Below are 18152 nucleotides of genomic sequence, written 5' to 3'. Positions count from 1 at the left end.
AATATCTCAACCCAAGTATGAAGAAAAATTCTATCAAGTCCTGTAAATGAGCCATTTGTAATCTCCTATCCACCCCGCACTCAATTTCCTCATCTAAAGTCGAAAATGACCAAGTTCACGTTTTCAGATACATGGTATGTTTCACGTTTTTACAATAAACTTATCACGTTATAACGTGATACTTTTCACGTTTTTACAATAAACTATCACCTTATAACGTGATACGTTTCACGTTTTTACAATAAAACTATCACGTTATAACGTAATAAGGCCCAAACTTTTTTTTTTTTTTTTTTTTATGAGGATGACAGCTCTACGCTTCCGTAGCATATAAATAAAAACCCCTAACCTTTCTTTTTCATCTGCTGTTACTTATTCTTTATTCTTAGTTCTTATTTTCTGTTAATTTCGCATTACCCTTTGTACATCTCTCACCATCCCGTATACGTCTGTATTTGAATTTGTATGTATGATACAAACAAGGAACAAGATCTCCTCAAGTTAATTATATACTACAATATTGAATTTCCCTTTGGGGATTAATAAAGTATTTTCATTTAATTAATTTTCATATTTGGAATTGAAATAAAAAACATTAAAATAAAATAAAATAAAATAAAAATGAAGAAGAGGAGTGACCCGGAAGTAGGCGGAGTCTAGAAGCTAACGAAGCTAGCCGCTAACCTCCCGGTGCTGCAGGCTCGTCCCCAGCGGTTCAACATGGTCCAACTAGTGGGTTCCCTCCGAAAAGAGCTGGCCGACTCCCTGTCCACCTGCAAGGTTTTGGTGGTGGGAGCAGGAGGGATAGGCTGCGAACTACTGAAAAATGTCGTCCTGACTGGCTTCAAAAACATCGAAGTGGTCTGTTTCGTTTATGTTTGTGTTAGCACGTCGGCTAGTTTGTTAGCTAGGTCTTTGTGGTCATGCTGCACGGTCTTGGACAAAGACCCTATATCCACAAATAGGATCGATGTTTATCATAGCTACATGATGCATTATGTCCAATGATCCAGTTTCAACTCTGGAAGTTAAGTTGTATAAATATAAAAGTGTCTCATTAATGTAGCCGGAGCATTTGGCGCCATTAGCATCGCTGCTTTAGCCAGACAACTTCTTTGTGATGTGATGGATGGATGACCTGCTTAAATAAACACCTTGTTTATCTGTCCCAGGTGTAGCTGAACCGCCAATCATATACAAGTTATCATAAACCGTTAACCTTTATATTATGTTAAGGGTCAATTTGACCCATTTCAGTGTTTGTGATGAACAAACTACTGGTTAATCTTTCTTTTTCTTCATGAAAATTTGTGACTTTTCCTCCTCTGGGCTCATGAACATTTGAGTGAAATTTGGAGACTTTGATGTGCAGTCGAATATCTGTGCAGTGTTTGTATACAAAGGTGATGTTGGGGGTCATTTTGACCCAGACACTTTAGTGTGGGTAAGTTTATTTACTCTGATTAGAGTAAAAAAAAAAAAAGAAAGAAAAAGTCTCTTTAATGTACTTAAATTTGATGCTTATTTATGTTTTTAATGCTTTATATATTTTTTTTCAACATAATGGTTAAACATTTGTGTGTGACTTTATTACTTGGACAACAGCTATAGTATATGTGTGCGCTCATGCCAAGTGTTGTGTGTATTAAGTGTGTTTAGGAGACTTTAGGGGTCATGATGGCAAACTGAGCACAACAAAGGTGTCAATCATTAACCTTCAACGAATAAATGTAAAATTAGGCAGCCATATGTCCACCAACACCTCAGTAAATCAACAATGAAGTGTTGAATTAAAAATGGAATTGAATTAAAAAGTTTTAAAATCTGTTTGCCAGTGCAAAGTGATTGATACTAATGATTATTAGTTACATTTGCATTGACCGAACTGGTTGAGAGCAGTTTGCAGTGGTCCCCGTAGCATCTCTTGCAGATAAAGAACGGTAACATTTCTTAAGTCAGTCCCAGGCAGATCAGTAACTGAGTAAAACAGCAGACCATGAAATGCTATATCAGGTTGGGTATTTCTGAAAGGATGGAGTCAAAGTTGTTTTATAAATTAATGTGTGAAATAAAGTAGTCTGCACATCGAGCTCAATGTTCTTTAGAAATGATTGTTGATCTTTAAAAGAGTGCACTTGCATCATTATGGCATTGTTATTTTAGTTAAAAATGGTCTCAAAATGACAACAAAATAATCACTAAGTGCAATATCATCGTTTATCGCAATATTTTCTGAGACAATCGCATGGCCAACTTTGTTACTGTGGCAGGCCTAGTTGAGATTTACTAAACTAAAAACAGAAACCTGCTTTCATACTGTAAGTTTTCACTCTGATCTTCAGTTTAGAGGTTGAAATTTTTCACAGTTCTGTACTGACAACTAAAGAGACAAAACATGAGATTTGAAGCTACTGAAATGAACTTTAAAAGTTTTCTAGTTTAGTACAGCAGAGTAGTCCTGAAACTGACAATGAGTAATATACAAGTAGCAACAATTCTTACATTTGACTGCAGTGAAATGGAAAATATTTATGATGATATTTGTGATCATATAAAATATAGTTGACAGGTTGTAGTTGTTATTAGTTGTTAAAATATCTTCCATGTTAATATGACTGACATAATCCTATTGATCCCTTCAGATTGACTTGGACACAATTGATGTAAGCAATCTGAACCGCCAGTTCCTCTTTCAGAAGAAACATGTTGGCAAGTCTAAAGCACAGGTATGTTCATCATCTCTTTTGATAGTGGCTGGAGAGTTGTGTCGTCTCTGATCTCCCGTTAACCCCACATTGATTCTGCTTCAGGTGGCAAAGGAGAGTGCCTTGCACTTCTGTCCCAGTGCCAACATCACAGCTTACCACGACAGCATCATGAAGTGAGTTTCCCGTTGCTTTAGTTGAGTTACATATGTAACATACTGTTATATAAGTGAAAACAGAACTTGTGAGGAATTGATTATGTTTGTTTGTTTATTTTTTCATTCCCAACAGCCCTGAATACAATGTGGAGTTCTTCAGGAAGTTCATGCTGGTGATGAATGCTTTAGATAACAGAGGTATCCCATTACCTTTATGTCTGCGATGTTTTTGGTCATTACACATGTAAACCCATTCAAATGATGTTAAAATGTTATGTTTCGCCCTAGCTGCCCGGAACCATGTCAACAGGATGTGTTTGGCAGCTGATATTCCTCTGATTGAAAGTGGCACTGCTGGATACTTGGGACAAGTCACAGTCATCAAGAAGGTAGCAGACAGGTGTCTTTTATTTAGGAAAAATGCATTGATACCGTTTGCTGCATCATGCTGCACTTCTGGAAAGTGAGCGTCCTTCCTCATCTCGAGTCTCTTCTTATCGTTCTCCGTCCTTTCTTCCATCTTCCAGGGAATGACCGAGTGCTACGAGTGTCAGCCTAAACCTGCACAGAAGACCTTCCCAGGTTGCACCATCAGAAACACACCATCTGAGCCCATTCACTGCATTGTGTGGGCCAAGTATCTGTTCAAGTAAGCCCCCCTCCCCATTTTTTTATTTTTATTTTAACATAACTAATCAATGAAAATGGAAAAAGATTTCTGTCTTGATTTCTTGTGGTTTGACTGATTTGTCAAACCTCAGCTCTGAACTTAAGTCATGGATCCTCAGTGGTAGTACTCAAGAGCCGGTCTCCTGCAGGTTTTAAATGTTTCTTGCGGCATAACACCTTATTAAAGATAAATGGATCTTCAACAGCCTAATGTCAAGTTCTGTACAAACCTGTAAATGACCCTTTTATTTGAGCCGGTTGTGTTGCAGAAGGAAAACATCTAAAACTTGCAGGACACCAGACCTCCCGTACCGGTTGTGGAGATCTCTCACTGGTTGGTTCAGTAAATCCTGATCTCTGTTGCATTTCCATGACCCATATATGTTAGGCGAAGTATAAGCTGGGTAGCTGCACCAGCCATATCAGGGGTATTCAACTCAGTCCTACTAGATCTGCCATCCAGCAGGTTTTCCATGTATCCTCGCTCCAACACAGCAGGCTCAAAATATCTGAGTCTTTGTGCAGAACCTGATTGGCTGTTAGATGAATTTAATTTGGTTCAGGTGTGTTGAAGCAGAAATACATGGGAACCCTGCTGGATTGCAGACCTCATAGGACTGAGTTGAATACCCCTGAGCTTCTCATGGTGTGACATCTTCCTTTTTAATTCTGTCAAAGAATAACTTGACAAAGGAAGAAAAACAATGACAGGCATTAGGGCTGGATAATATGACGATATGTATCGTTTGGATGATAGAAAATGTCCATTGTTTCATATGAGGCTGTATTGTTTACACCATGATAAGCTGCTTTACTGCAGTAACTTACGTCAGGATCTGCTTTACAGCTATACAGCAATATATTAAACAAAGATGGAGAAAGACGGTAGCAGACGGGCTTCAGAGCAGGATAATTCACTAAAAGATGACCAGCCAACCCAAACTAATGAGCTTGTTCATAAAAGAGGGAAACTTCTGTTGCTTGGATGCGTTTTGGACATAAAAGACCGACGTGGAACCGACAACAGACTAGCTCACAGTCCCAACAATGGACTCCGACACAACTAACTCATTTTATCACCTGCGCAGGAATCAGGATAAAGAATACAGAATAAATACAGAATAAAGAATAGAGTCAATGAGCAAAAGCTGCGTCAAGTGGAACGCTCAACATAAATTCTAAATGTAAAAACGCTGTAACAGGTATTTACCTGTGGAACGTCATACGGCCATAGCTCCCCAAGATGGAAGGAGATCGCTGCTGCTGTTGCAGAGCACACCTGACACATAACTGATGACTGACACAACGTGACACAAACAGTTTTATATCGTTATGTATGTCAATATGGGGATATAAAATGAGCTAAATCAGGATATGAGATTTTTGGTCATATCACCCAGCCCTACCAGACATCAAGCAATTTGTGGTCTTTCTTCTTGGCATGTCACTTTCAGCTTAAGGAATCCACCATATATTTATACATGGTGCTGCTTCGTTCCCGTTGCTGAGTCACACAGGAAGTGACTGTCCTTTCAGCCATTCGGTGGATTGCAGAATGTCAAGCTCCACCTTTTTTTTTATTAGAGATCTGAGTAGGACAAAAGTAGGAAAAAAGTTGCGTTTACTCAAGCGTCTTGGTGAAAACAGGCTCCACATGTTGGTAATAAGAAAGATTATGGTTAAGTTAGAAAGAAAAAGACTAAAGTAAAACAGTAAAACCACAACAAAGCAACAAAATGATGTGTGAAGTATTCCTGTTTCTTATGGTGTCTGTTACATTTCTAGTCAGCTGTTTGGAGAAGAAGATGCAGATCAAGAGGTGTCTCCGGACACCGCGGACCCAGAGGCTGCATGTGAGTGAGACTGCAATGTTTCTTAGTAAAGACTCTGTTAAAGCACTAAATTTCATAACAGCAGGGGTTTTTTTTTTCCTACTGACTTCATACAAAACTGCTCAATGAAAATCAGCCGTGCAGTGTGTGAAAGTTGTGTGTTGTGTAAACAGGGAATCCAGAGGAAACGGCAGCTCGTGCCACAGCCTCGGAAAAGGACGGAGACATCAAGCGAGTATCCACCAAAGAATGGGCCCGCTCCACTGGATACGACCCCGTTAAACTCTTCAACAAGGTACCAGACAGACAAATGTAGCGCAGGTTGTCTGATCACACCCTGAACTCACTTAAAGACAGGTTTTAATTCCCTTGCTGTGAACTTTTACTACCATCACTGTTGCTGTGAAATCAGAGCAGTTAAAACGGTGGTTCTTATTTATCCCCCCCCCACACACACACAGCAGAGGCAGATGGCTGCCTGTCCTTGAGCTGGGTTCTGCTGGAGGTTTCCTTCCTGTTAAAAGGGAGTTTTTTCCTTCCCACTGTCGCCAGTGTGCCTGCTCAGGATGGGAGATTGAGTTGGATCCTCCAACTCAATCTTTTGGTTTCCTTATATAGGCTATTATGAATTGGCTTTCGTTATGTTTTTTTTCCGTCTGTAAAGCGTCTTGAGATAGCATTGCTGTGATTTGATGCTATATAAATAAAGTTGAATTGAATTCATTTATTTAAAATCTAATGCATTTTATTTTGTTGCTGCAAACCTGATTGGATTCACACTGAAATGAATGAACCAACCCTAAAAGGAGATTGCATAATGTTTAAAGTCCTGCAAAACAACGATGGCAATAAAATGTTCCTTATGTTTCGCATGTTGCATATATTGGTAACGCAGATACAGAGCAGCTGCAAGACTGGCAGTAAAAATCCTGAAAACAATTCATCATGTTTACACGCTAAAGTGTAAGGCGTCGTTCACTGTGAGAATTTACGAGTTTCTGCTTGTATTCAGTGTAATCTGGACTGTTTTCAGTCCCGGCACATAACTAGCTTGGCTGTGTTTGTCTCTCTTTTACAGCTTTTCAAAGACGACATCATGTACCTGCTGACCATGGACAAGCTGTGGAAGAAGAGGAAAGCGCCGATACCTCTAGACTGGCATCAGCTGGATAAAAGTGGTATGTCCTTTTGTAAAAGACTGATCATGGAGACATGCTGCTTTTGTGTTAGGTTTGTCTGTTTTTAGACTCTTTTCACACAAACTGGTTTAAATTTGAAAGCTTTTTCATTTAATATAGATCAACCAGACTACTGGTCCACAGTCTGGTTAAAAGAAAAAACAGGTGATCTCAGTCGGGTTGGGCTGTCTGGCAAAAGAAAATGATCCAAATAGAATTTTTTCATCTCATTTGATCACAATTTTTTATTAATTACTGCCAGTTTTAAAGCATTTATACTCAAAACTAAAGTCTAGAGATTAGTTAAAGATTTTACTAAAACACGTAGTAAATCACAAATCAAATGAAATAAAATCACCATCAAATCTTCATGAACAAGAAGGGTTGTGTGTTTTTAGCTGGTTTCAGTTCACCGCTTAGAAAGCAGCTGGATCTGGAAGTTTCCCTGCAGAGAAAAGTTTCAACCCTGAAATTTCAAATAGGATCAGTCGGAGTTTAACTTTGTTACCTGATGATAAATATTATAAATGTAAGGCTTGAAAATCTCCATAGATTAGGATGATTAATAGTTGTTTTTGTGGATTCTTCTCACCGCTGTGACACGGCACCGACATGCCCAGCATCAGCTTCTCTCGCAGACATAAAGCCAAACGCAGACTTTGAATATCGCTCAGTAAGAGTTTCTTCACAACAACTTTCTGTCACTATTTGGGACTTTTCTCCTTTTGCTGCTTCTGCATACTGTAGTAGCAGTATTATATGCACTTTACACACACATACACATAAATATATTGTATATATGACAAAAGTCAGCAGGACTTTGCTTCCTCCTTTTAGGAGCAAATTAGAATAAATGATATTTTAGTATTTTTTGTATTTATTTATTTACAAAGGGACATAAAACCATTTATATAACAATAACACTGTTTTACAAATATCCGTCTCAAACTAAATAAAACCACCAAAGTAATGGATGTTGGAGCTTTCTTTTTTTATTTTTTTAACCTAAATGATACGTTATCGTCATGGTTTGCATTGGGTGGCTGTGTGTGTTAACTTGCCTTTATGTTAATATCTATGTGTGGTGTCCCAGCCTGTCCTCAGGAGGAGACTCAAGCTTCAGGTTTGAAGGACCAGCAGGTTCTGGGTGTTTGGGGCTACCGCCAGCTGTTTCAGAACAGTGTGCAAACACTTCGCTCACAGCTGCAGGAGAAGGGCGAGGGCGCTGAGCTGGTCTGGGACAAGGTAAAGACATGTCAAACTATACTGGCAAGTTTTTTTAAAGAGAAGTTGTTTACTATAAAGTTCATTGTCTTTGTGTTTAACTTGGATGATAACCTGCAGCAGCTTTTAGTCCACATGATGATGCCTATCACAGGTTCTGTACCATCTCTGTAGGACCATCAATAATGAAACAAGGCTTGATAAATGATGACAAATGCTTTAAATTTCAAAATGATCAGATGTAATCAGTCATAAATGTTGATACTGAGGTTTATCACAAGCAGGGGTTACAAAGTCGGTTCCTGGGGGTCCGCTCCTGCAGGTTTTCCCTGGTTAATCCAATTAATGCGTCATCATGCTTAGTAGGGGTGGGAAAATCAAATTGAAAAATTGAAAATCGGGCTTTATTTGCGTCACAATTTTAAAATCGATTTTTTGTTTTAAAAAAAATCTAATTTTTTTTCCAAACAAAAAAAAATCCAGTATAAAAATGTTGTCATTTTTATTGTTTTTATTGATCTTTTTACTTGTCTTCTAAGGCGTTAAAGCAACAGAATGATGATCTGGCTACTGTGTTGTTTTTTTTCTAATTGAAATCAAAAATATTACGAGCAAAAAAATAAGTTTTATACATTTATTTTGTTTTTAATCTACAAAAATCAGCAATATGAAAGAATTGTGAGAATTGCAATTTAAATCGAATCGGCACCCAAAAAAATCAGAATCGAATCGGGACAAAAGTGTATCGTCACAGCCCTAATGCTTAGGCAGAACTTGATGACAAGCTCTTCAGGAGAAACATATCATTTGGAGCAGGGAAACATCTAAAACACACAGGAGAACTGAAGAACTGAAGTATAGAACTGAAGTTGGAAATGTCTAATCTAAAAGGTAAAACTGCCTGAGTCAGTTTTCTGTCACGACTGCACTCAAACCTATAATAAAGTTGATAATAATAAGAACTGAAGAAGTTGAAGAATCAACTCATTTGATCAGAAGGGTTAGATCAGAAACGCCACACTGCCCTCTGCTGGTTGCTGGAGAAAATGCATCATGTTTTTCCAGGTGGCTAAGCCAACTGTGGTGCTTGACGTGCAGTACATGTCCACAGTAAGGCTGTCTGGTTCATTTTGTCTTCCGGATGCTGCAAAACATCCAGATCCCAACATGCACATCAGTAACTCTGAGAAGAATGGTGTCAGTACTGTACATTAAAAAAAAAAAAAAAGGAAATTCAGAGTCTTAAACCTTGTAAGAGAGAAACTATGAGTCAGTAAAAGTGAGGAATAAAGAGTAAGAAGTCTCCATTTTGCTGGATCTTTCTTAAAATGGTCAACTACAGACTCTTGAGAGCAGGGATCACAAATCCTGGTCCGAGAGGACCGGTGTCCAGGTTTTCCAAGTGTCCCAGCTGCAACACATCCGCTGTCTGAGTTTGAGATCGGAGTTTTCCAGCAGGGTCACACGGCTCTCAAGGACCAGGATTGGTGATACCTGCTTTAAAGGGTTGAGAGTAAATCTGAGGATCATTGTCTGATCTGCACTCTGTAGGTAGAAAGCTAAAGTTTGTGAAAACATGTTAAAACTGCTGCTGGACGGGATGCTGAACACATGAAATGCTGCACACTGAATGTATTCTGTTGCCACAGCTGACTGTGACAAATGTTTTCTTATCAGGATGACCTTCCAGCCATGGACTTTGTCACTGCAGCAGCAAACCTACGAATGCACATCTTCAGCATGAACATGAAGAGCCGCTTTGATGTCAAGTGTAAGTTTTAGTTCGTGTGGTTTTAGATTTCAGGAAGTGATGACAAATTGTCGTGTAGAAATTTTCTTTGGGTTTGCAAATTCACACCGAGGCAAATAACAAGAAAAAAAACATTCAATTAAAAAAAAAAAAAAATCATATTAATCAATATTGATAACCATCAAAACAGTAAAAAAAAAAAAAAAAAAAAAAAAGCATATTTTAAGTGCAGGTCTGGACATTTGATACTATTGTGTAATAATACTGGTCATCGTCACTGATCCCACGATTTTGTGACTTTTTTTTTTATTTAAATATTGTTTAGTTGACCATTTTTATTATTGCACCACATGTCTATCAATATATAAATTGTTATTAAATTATTGTCCACACTGGGATGTCATGTTTTTTCTTTCAGCAATGGCAGGAAACATCATCCCAGCTATCGCTACAACCAACGCCGTTATCGCAGGACTCATCGTACTGGAGGGGCTGAAGATCCTCTCTGGAGAGCTGGAATCCTGTCGCACGGTTGGTTCAGCTGCAACTTAAATATGCTACAAAATGTTTTCCCCTCAAGATGCTTTAATTTATTACATTTAGAATATTTCTCATCAGGTATTCAGAAGCAAAGGCTAATGTTGAATGTTGAACCTAAAACCGCCTGATGCAGTCGGCATCAGTGGTGATTGTAGGCTGTGACTATTCAATTTTTACACAAACACTTGTAGTTTCTGCTGCTTTCCACTTTTGACCTCTTGGGAAGATACCCCTGCACGTGTGGCAATGTGACATTGGTATGCACTAGGGCTGCAACGATTTGTCGATGCGTCGTGTTATAAACGCCCGTCACAGCTTTGCTGATAAAACACTGCGCCAGGCAACTTAACGCCACGGCTTTTCAGACAGTATAAGAACTGTAAACATCAACTGAATGACTCAAAACCCCTCCAGGAAGATCAGGGGGAGTATTGTCATTTTGTGCAGCGTCTTCTTAACTAACGAAAAACAACTCCAGACCGATGGCGGCGCAACCTAGACAGTCAAGTGAAAACAGCTTTAGACCTCGTGCATTAAAAGTTTGGGAGTTTTCCCAGCTAAACAACCTGTCCAAAACGGTGAAATGTGTCGTCTGCCACGCAGAGTTGACACACCACGGCAGCACAATAGTTATGCATGTGAAGAGAAAGCAGCTCGGAGTCATGGTTTCTGCTAGCATTCCGGACGGGTAAGTTAGTATCACCGAGTAACTACGTAGTTTTGTCATACCTATCAAGTATCCTGTTTTGGCGCAGAAACTCCTGTTTTTTAAGGGTCTGGACGCACCTTCCTGGATTGTTATTTTCTCTGAAATTTTCTGGATATTGAAACGGGGAGAAAATAAACCGACATGATTTTACAATTAAAATATTTTATTTATTTATTTATTTTTAGGCAAATTCTGTAGTTTGGATGTGACATTATAAATATGTATGTTTGTTTCAAAATAAATTTGTAGTACCGTAAGCTGTTAAGCTTATGTTTGATATTCAACTTGGTCTTCTTGGGCATTATATCAGCAGAATGATGGTCCTCATTAAAATCCAGAAAAATGACTAGCAAAGAAAAGTTTTGTACATTTTATTTTTGTTTTAATCTACAAAAATCAGCCATATCGAAGAATTGTGAGAATCGCAATTTAAATCAAATTGGCACCTAAAAAAAAAATCCGAATTGAATCGAATCTGCAGCCTAAAGACGAGATATAAAATAAAAAACCTTTGCAAAAGTTTGAACCTGTTTACTAAGTTTAAATTAATTTTAACTGTACTTGTTTATTATTCCAATGTGGATTGACAGTTTTTAAAAGAAGTGTCTGGAAGATAAAACATAGTTCACATCAATGATCTGATGCGTAATAATATTTTTTTTTAAAAAAAAAACATTTTTTGATTTTGAGATATTCAGATGAGACTCCCTCAGCAGCGGGAGTCTAACTATGGGATCTGGGTAACATCATCAGTCCTGATGTCCTTGTAGCTCGTCCATTTTGGTGGGTCTGAGGTCATTAGGACTCTCAGTAATGCCAACGGTGACGATGGCACAACACACTGCTGGATTAATCTGCAGCTGTCCTGTAGTTGACAGTGGATATTAAACCAGTTTGACTTGATGTTTGGCACAACTATATGGGACCTGCATGTAGTGTGTGATCTCCATAAGCCCTACGCTTTTCTTTGTAACCATGGGTTCTTCTGGATCCACAATTTCATCGCTCCTCCCATCACCTTCTACCATCACACCTCTCACTACACGTGCTGTATTGCATCTGCATGGAGCATCCAGTAGCTTCCATGAATGAGCATGAATGCACTGCAGCGGCTGGAACTATGTCGCATCACTTAAAACATGCAAATAAAGACAGCTGTTTATCACAGTTTAAGCAGTTGTTGCAATATGTACATTGCACAGGCTGATATCGCATTAAAAGTACATTTTCAACATATTGTGAGGCCTTAAAAACAAGCAAATTGTTGTCCGTCTTTTCTCTTAAAGGAAATGTTTTATTTAAATGTTCTGCGTTTCAGGACCACCACATGCATGTGTCGGTGCAGAAAACATGTTTTTCTAATCTGATATAGTATTTTGTGTAGGACATTTAGTTATCTTTTAGGTTTTGTCTGCTCATTCTGTCGCAAAGTTTCAACAGAAACTGAGAGATTTTTCCATGTTTAACAGTGAAAAAAAAAAAAAAAGAGGATTTGTTCAAATTAAAGTAGAATTGTGTTTAACTCCTGAACTCCACACCGGGCTGTTTTTTGTTTTTATGATTTTATAAAGATAAAATCTTGTACAATTTATTAAATGTTTCTTAATTTGATACAACTGCGCATGCCGGACTTGCTGGTCCGTCATCCGCCTGCTGGTCCATCAGTAATACTGAAGTATGGTGTCAATGAAGGGGTCTGATATAATAATGTATGAACTGTATCTGTTTATTATCCACAAGGGCTGTTATACACATCTCTTCTTTAAAATACTTTTTTTGCACTTTTTTGTGCAAAAAACACTTTGACACTTTGGCATCATCTTGGAAATGGGCCAAGATGGACGGGCTCTGCTAGTTAAGGGGTTAAATCATCTTATTCTCATAATGACGGCTCTTGACATCTGTCTTCTTTTGTCTTTGATCCAGATTTTCCTGAACAAGTGTCCCAACCTCAGGAAGAAACTGCTGGTCCCGTGCATCCTGGACCCGCCCAGTGCTAACTGCTACGTCTGTGCAAGCAAACCCGAAGTCACGGTTAAACTAAACGTCCAGAAAACCACGGTCCTCTCCCTGCAGGACAAGGTAAACTTACTGCTCCGCGTTGTGTTGTCGTTGCTTACCAAAACCCAGAAAGTCACTGCTACCTTAGTAATCATAACTGCAAACCATGAATACCTGCTTTATTTAAAACTACTGCTGCCTGACAGCATACTGGCTACAACATGTTGTGCAGCTGGAAATGATTGCTGTTGGATTGTGAGCGCCGTTGTGCATCCTAATGACACCATGTTGCTGTGTTTCTGTTCAGATCCTGAAGGAGAGGTTTGGCATGGTGGCTCCAGATGTTCAGATAGAGGATGGCAAAGGAACCATCCTCATCTCCTCAGAAGAAGGCGAGACAGAAGGTTGGGAGCAAAACAAAACAAAAACACAGATTTGACCCGGTTTAAAAAATTTTTGGGGGTTTTCATGTATTTATTGACACACAGGATTTTCACTTTGAGAGTTAAATCAGTATAAAGACAAAAAAAAATATTAAAGAGGAAGCAGAGGACATGATAGTGTCAGAGCAGGACTGGGCAACTCCTATCCTCGAGAGCCGCACCTGTTCGGAGTTTCCCTGCTGAAACACACCTGACTCAAATAATGGCTAATTAGCCGACTGGTGCAGAGTTTGATGTCGAGCTCTGCACAAGTCTGCTGATCGAGGCTTTGTTCACACGTAGCTGGGCTTTCCGGGTTTCCCCTCTCCGCCCAGGAAAAATAATGAGTCCACACAACCTCGTTTCTCAAAAACAAATCCATCCAGACACATCCGAAAACCCCGTGTTGTTAACATATCCACCAACATATCAAACCTTTAGGGAGCGGTAGCGTCTCTGATCCTATCCAATCAGAATAACCTTCCATCTCACAACGTCCCGTCCTCAAAACACAAAACACGCCTCCAACTCGATCTGGTTAGGTGGGGGAAAATAATTGTCCTTAAAGCCGTCCTCTGCTGTTGGTAGTTCATGTGGAGCGGTATCTGAGCTTGTGAAAACAAAAGGGCCTGGACAACAGATAACGCCATCTCAGTTTGGAGGACGTCCATGCTGCTGTAACTGTAGAAGAGTTCATGTGTTCAGTAAGCGGTGCGCCTACGGTTTTACTTTGAAAAGGCCAGACCGGAAGTCTGCGCTGTGTTGTCGGTGAAAGTTTGCCGATGCTGACTGATAAAAGACGGCGGCTGTGCCGGTTCTGCAGAACTTCTTTGTGTTCTTGTTTTTTCATAAAAGTATGAACACATAAACAAGACCTTCAGTTACATAAACAAACATCGCACATGTGACGTCATGGCATTTTCTGTCGCAGACGGTGATGTTTAAAACCCCAAAACCCCCAGCTATAAATGTATGTGCAGAAATCTGTGTTTTTCTGTGGATGACAGGCCCAATCGGAGAAAAATATCTTTGTTTTGTGAGTTACCTGCTACGTGTGGACATGGTCTTATTCTGATGTGTATCAGATGTGTTGCAGCAGATAAACTCCTCACACTTCCAGGACTGCGGCTCTCTGGGACCGGGGCTGCCCACCCCTTTATTAGAACAGGAGGGAGCAGATGATAGGAAGGGGGGCTTGCAGGAAGAGGACAGGTTAAGGATATAAAAAAAAATGGATTGTTGGGAAATTTAATGAGTACATGAGGCATTGGAAGTCGTCATCTGGACAAAATCAGAGGCTTTCTGAGCTTTTCTAAGCATGTCTCACATATAAAATGCATCCAAGAGGATTACAGTCTGTTTGCACAGATGCCAAACCGTGCCTCGTGCATTATTTGTGAGGGACTCTGAATATAAATCTAATCATTTTGTGCTCATTTTTTAATGTGAATGTTTTAGAATATGATGAAAACTTAATTTGTTTTATTAAATCTCATAGTTACACTTCACACCTCCTTCCTCTTCACAGCAAACAACAACAAATTTCTCTCTGACTTTGGGATCCGTAACGGCAGCCGCCTCCAAACTGATGACTTCCTCCAAGACTACACACTCCTCGTTAATGTCCTGCACACGTATGTTCCTACGACACGAATAGTCTGGCTTCTCCCTCCCTTTTTTTTTTCTCCCATCAACTTGTGATTGAAAAGAAATGACAAGACTGTGTCTGTCTTGGCAGTGAGGAACTAGAACGGGATGTGGAGTTTGAGGTCGTAGGTGAGGCCCCAGACAAAGCTCCTCCCCCTCAGAGTAACCAGGAAGAAGTCAACAGCATCACCAATGGCAACAAAGACTCCGCCCAGCCATCCACATCCTTTAAAGGTCAGTATTGCATGGAAAATCTAAAAAGTTTGGACAGTAAAAGTCTTTTCCAGTTACCAAAGTTACCAAATATGTCATCATTGACATTACTGTAACCTTGACAATATATTGAAGGTAAAAGACGTGATAAAAAAACTGGTTCATGCATTCATCTTTTTTGGCCTGATTCAATCAGATTTTAGTTTTACTTTTTATCAATGTTAAAATATTTGGACTAAATAGTAAGATTGCTTGCATGCCAAATACTGAGCAAACATGGAGCCCAAGGTGACTCTGATGAGAGAACAAAGCGACTCTGCCGTGCCTCACCATGAGATGTAGGTTTTTTAAAAATGCTGAGTAAGGTTATCAATACATGATTAGATTGGTGGTAATGCTGTAATGTAAAATGAGATAGAGACAAATAAAATTAGAGGCAAGACTCACGGAGGTGTGCACAAGCAGCAACCTAGCAGAGTGAAATCGTTCTTGACTTGAGTTGTTTTAATGATCATTTTTAAGGAACTGATTTTTTTTTTTTTTTTTTAGTTTGATGCAGCAAAACAGGTTCAGATATGAGTTTTATGTTGTTAATCTACAATAAAACCATTTAAAGATGAAGAAAACTTATTATAAGGCCACTCTTTGAGAATATTAAAAGTATTCTCTAAAGTCCCTGACAAGTTTATTTATTTACAGTTGTGCTCATATGTCTTCATCCCCTTTCATTAAAGAAAAGACTGAGTTTACAACAGTCACTCAAATAACTGGAGACTTAAAAAAGGAACAATAACAAAAAATTTGCAAAAATATAATTTAGTAATATAAGACACTGAGTTGAAGAAAGAAAAACAACCAAATGTGTCCTGGACAAATTAGAGACTTTTCTGTTGAACAGTGGGACAAAATACCTGTCAACAGGTGCAGAAGTCTGACTGAGAGGAACAGAAAACACCTGACTGGAGCGGAAACATTAAAGGATTGTTCAACTAAATATTAGTTTATGACTGATGTAATATGTAATAAATTATCTAATTTGTTTGCTTTTTAAAAAAATATTTCTATTGAACCAGAATTAGAAAATAATGTAAAGATTTTCATAAAATTTTTTATTTATTATTACTTTTGTCAATTTCAGCTTATTTTACCGGCAGCTGTTTTTTTCCTTCTTTAATGAAAGGGTATGAATAAATATGAGCACAACTATACTTTGCAGGTAGAGGTAGCTACATGCCTTTCAATGCTACATTACCTCTCATAATATGGCCTTGTGACAGACTGGTGACCTGTCCAGGGTGTTTCTGCCTCTTGCCCAGTGATCGTTGGAATAGACTCCAGCTTCTCCGCAACCCTCATTGGACTAAGAAAATAACATGAAATGACATTGGGGGCTTTCCTTCCTGTTTAAAACATGCTAAAGACTCAAATATCCCACAAAACAAAAACACTAACTGGAAATTTTACACCTTGAAACCTGGAAACCATTTGAGGCTGCAAGATATCAAACTTTTAAAGTGATTTTATTTATTAAGTATTGAATTGTCTGATGTTCAACTGGACTGTCTTATGGAAACTAATTGGAATCGTCCTCTTTAATCAGCTCCATCAGACGACGACGACATCATGATAGTCGACTCTGACGAGGAGGAAGGAGCCTCGTCCAGCACCCCAGCAGTGACAAGCGGCACCAAGAGGAAGCACCCAGACTCGGAGACCGGCGAGACCTCCACCAAGCGCCTGCGCACGGACCAGTCGAGTGCAGCTGCTGCAGCTGACAACGACGACGACGACATAATCGCTCTGGACTAAAGCCACTCCTGGTCTCTCTTGAAGGACTCTTTTTGAATTCCTGTCATTCTGACTCCACACAGACAGTAGGCTTAAATAAACCACATCTGTAATGAAGAAGCGTTTGTTCCCCTGGTTCGTCTTTGGCCACCTCTTCCTCCTCCTTGAATGTGTTTGTGCTTTCATACTCACTTTCTGACATGAGGCTGTAAATAGATACGTTTTTAAAAAAAAAAAAAAGTTTGAAAAATGCATTCAACTTTTTTCTTGTTGTTTTTATTCATTTCTGGCCTGAAATGCTTCTCTTGATGGTCTGAATAAGTGCTTTTTTTGTATTTTTATAAACGTACTGTATTTCTCTTGCTACACAAGTCAGGGTGTCTGTGCATTTTTTTAAATTTTTTTTTGGTAAGTTTCATAAGAATGACATTTAAAAACCAAAACATGATTTTATGTTGGAATCTGAATGTCAGTTCTTGTGAAGAGGATAAATACAGGCAGACCCAGGAGTTGTAGTTACGCCAGCCTGGTTACCTGCCTGATGTCTGTGATGGGTTAGTAATGTGCAAAGACACTGATGGAAAGTTTTGTGGCCATTTTGCGCCAAGGGGTATTCATATACTACCTCTTGTCAAGAAGAAACGCATTAGCTGCAGATATGTGACCATGTCAACAGAAAATTTGCAGCAACGAGGCATCGGTTCTTAGAAAACTTAAAAACTGTTACACCGCCACTGAAAGTAGCGAATATTTCCCTGGTAAACGGCACAGGGTTTAGATCAAGTAGATTAGAGCCACACTAGTGGTTTAAACCAGTTATTGTTGCTTTATATTCATATGATATGGTTCTGTTTGAGCAAAGGAGATTGTTTAAAGACTAAAACTGAACCTGAAGTAATGCAGTATGAAGATCCGTTCAACTGGATCATCTTGCAGTTGGAGTACTGCAGATGACTGACAAGCCCCGCTGGTAACGTTTGGCAGCTGCGTTCCTGCCAGCTTTTGTAGTCCATGTTTGTGTCGATAATTTTCATGTGATCTGACTTGAACATTTGTGAGAGCCTGTTGGACCAATTTTAAGCCAATAAAACCATTTCAGAGGCTAGTTGATTTGTCAGATTTTTCTTGTTGATCTGCAATGGTGATAGGATCCCAAACATCCCAACACAGTTTTAGAGGTCAGAATTTAACTTTTTTTTTTTTTTTTTTTTTTAAGTGGAGTTCAGCTTGATGAAAGACAATGAAGTTATTGTAAATTATTTAATATATGTGTGTTGGCTCTTTACTGTTTATCTGCATGTTGTTTTGCTCTTGTT

At 39.0% G+C, this 18152-nt stretch overlaps 1 protein-coding gene across 1 annotated transcript; it reads left to right on the top strand.

Moving 5' to 3' along the window:
• The first annotated feature begins 701 nt into the window (after positions 1–701).
• On the top strand, positions 702–17842 carry uba2 (ubiquitin-like modifier activating enzyme 2). The gene is made up of 17 exons (XM_079256143.1): positions 702–861; positions 2643–2726; positions 2811–2881; positions 2997–3061; positions 3152–3252; positions 3391–3512; positions 5318–5385; positions 5538–5659; positions 6443–6542; positions 7636–7787; positions 9444–9537; positions 9935–10047; positions 12692–12847; positions 13074–13170; positions 14717–14822; positions 14927–15069; positions 16649–17842. Exons 1-17 carry the CDS (start codon positions 721–723, stop codon positions 16855–16857), a joined length of 1944 nt encoding a protein of 647 aa, XP_079112269.1. The 5' UTR covers positions 702–720; the 3' UTR covers positions 16858–17842.
• The last annotated feature ends 310 nt before the right edge of the window (positions 17843–18152 follow it).

The sequence above is a fragment of the Telmatherina bonti genome (assembly GCF_933228915.1).
Source record: "Telmatherina bonti genome assembly, chromosome: 2".
Lineage (NCBI taxonomy): Eukaryota > Metazoa > Chordata > Actinopteri > Atheriniformes > Telmatherinidae > Telmatherina > Telmatherina bonti.
Note: the sequence above shows the minus strand (reverse complement) of the source record. Positions and strands in the feature narration are given on the sequence as shown.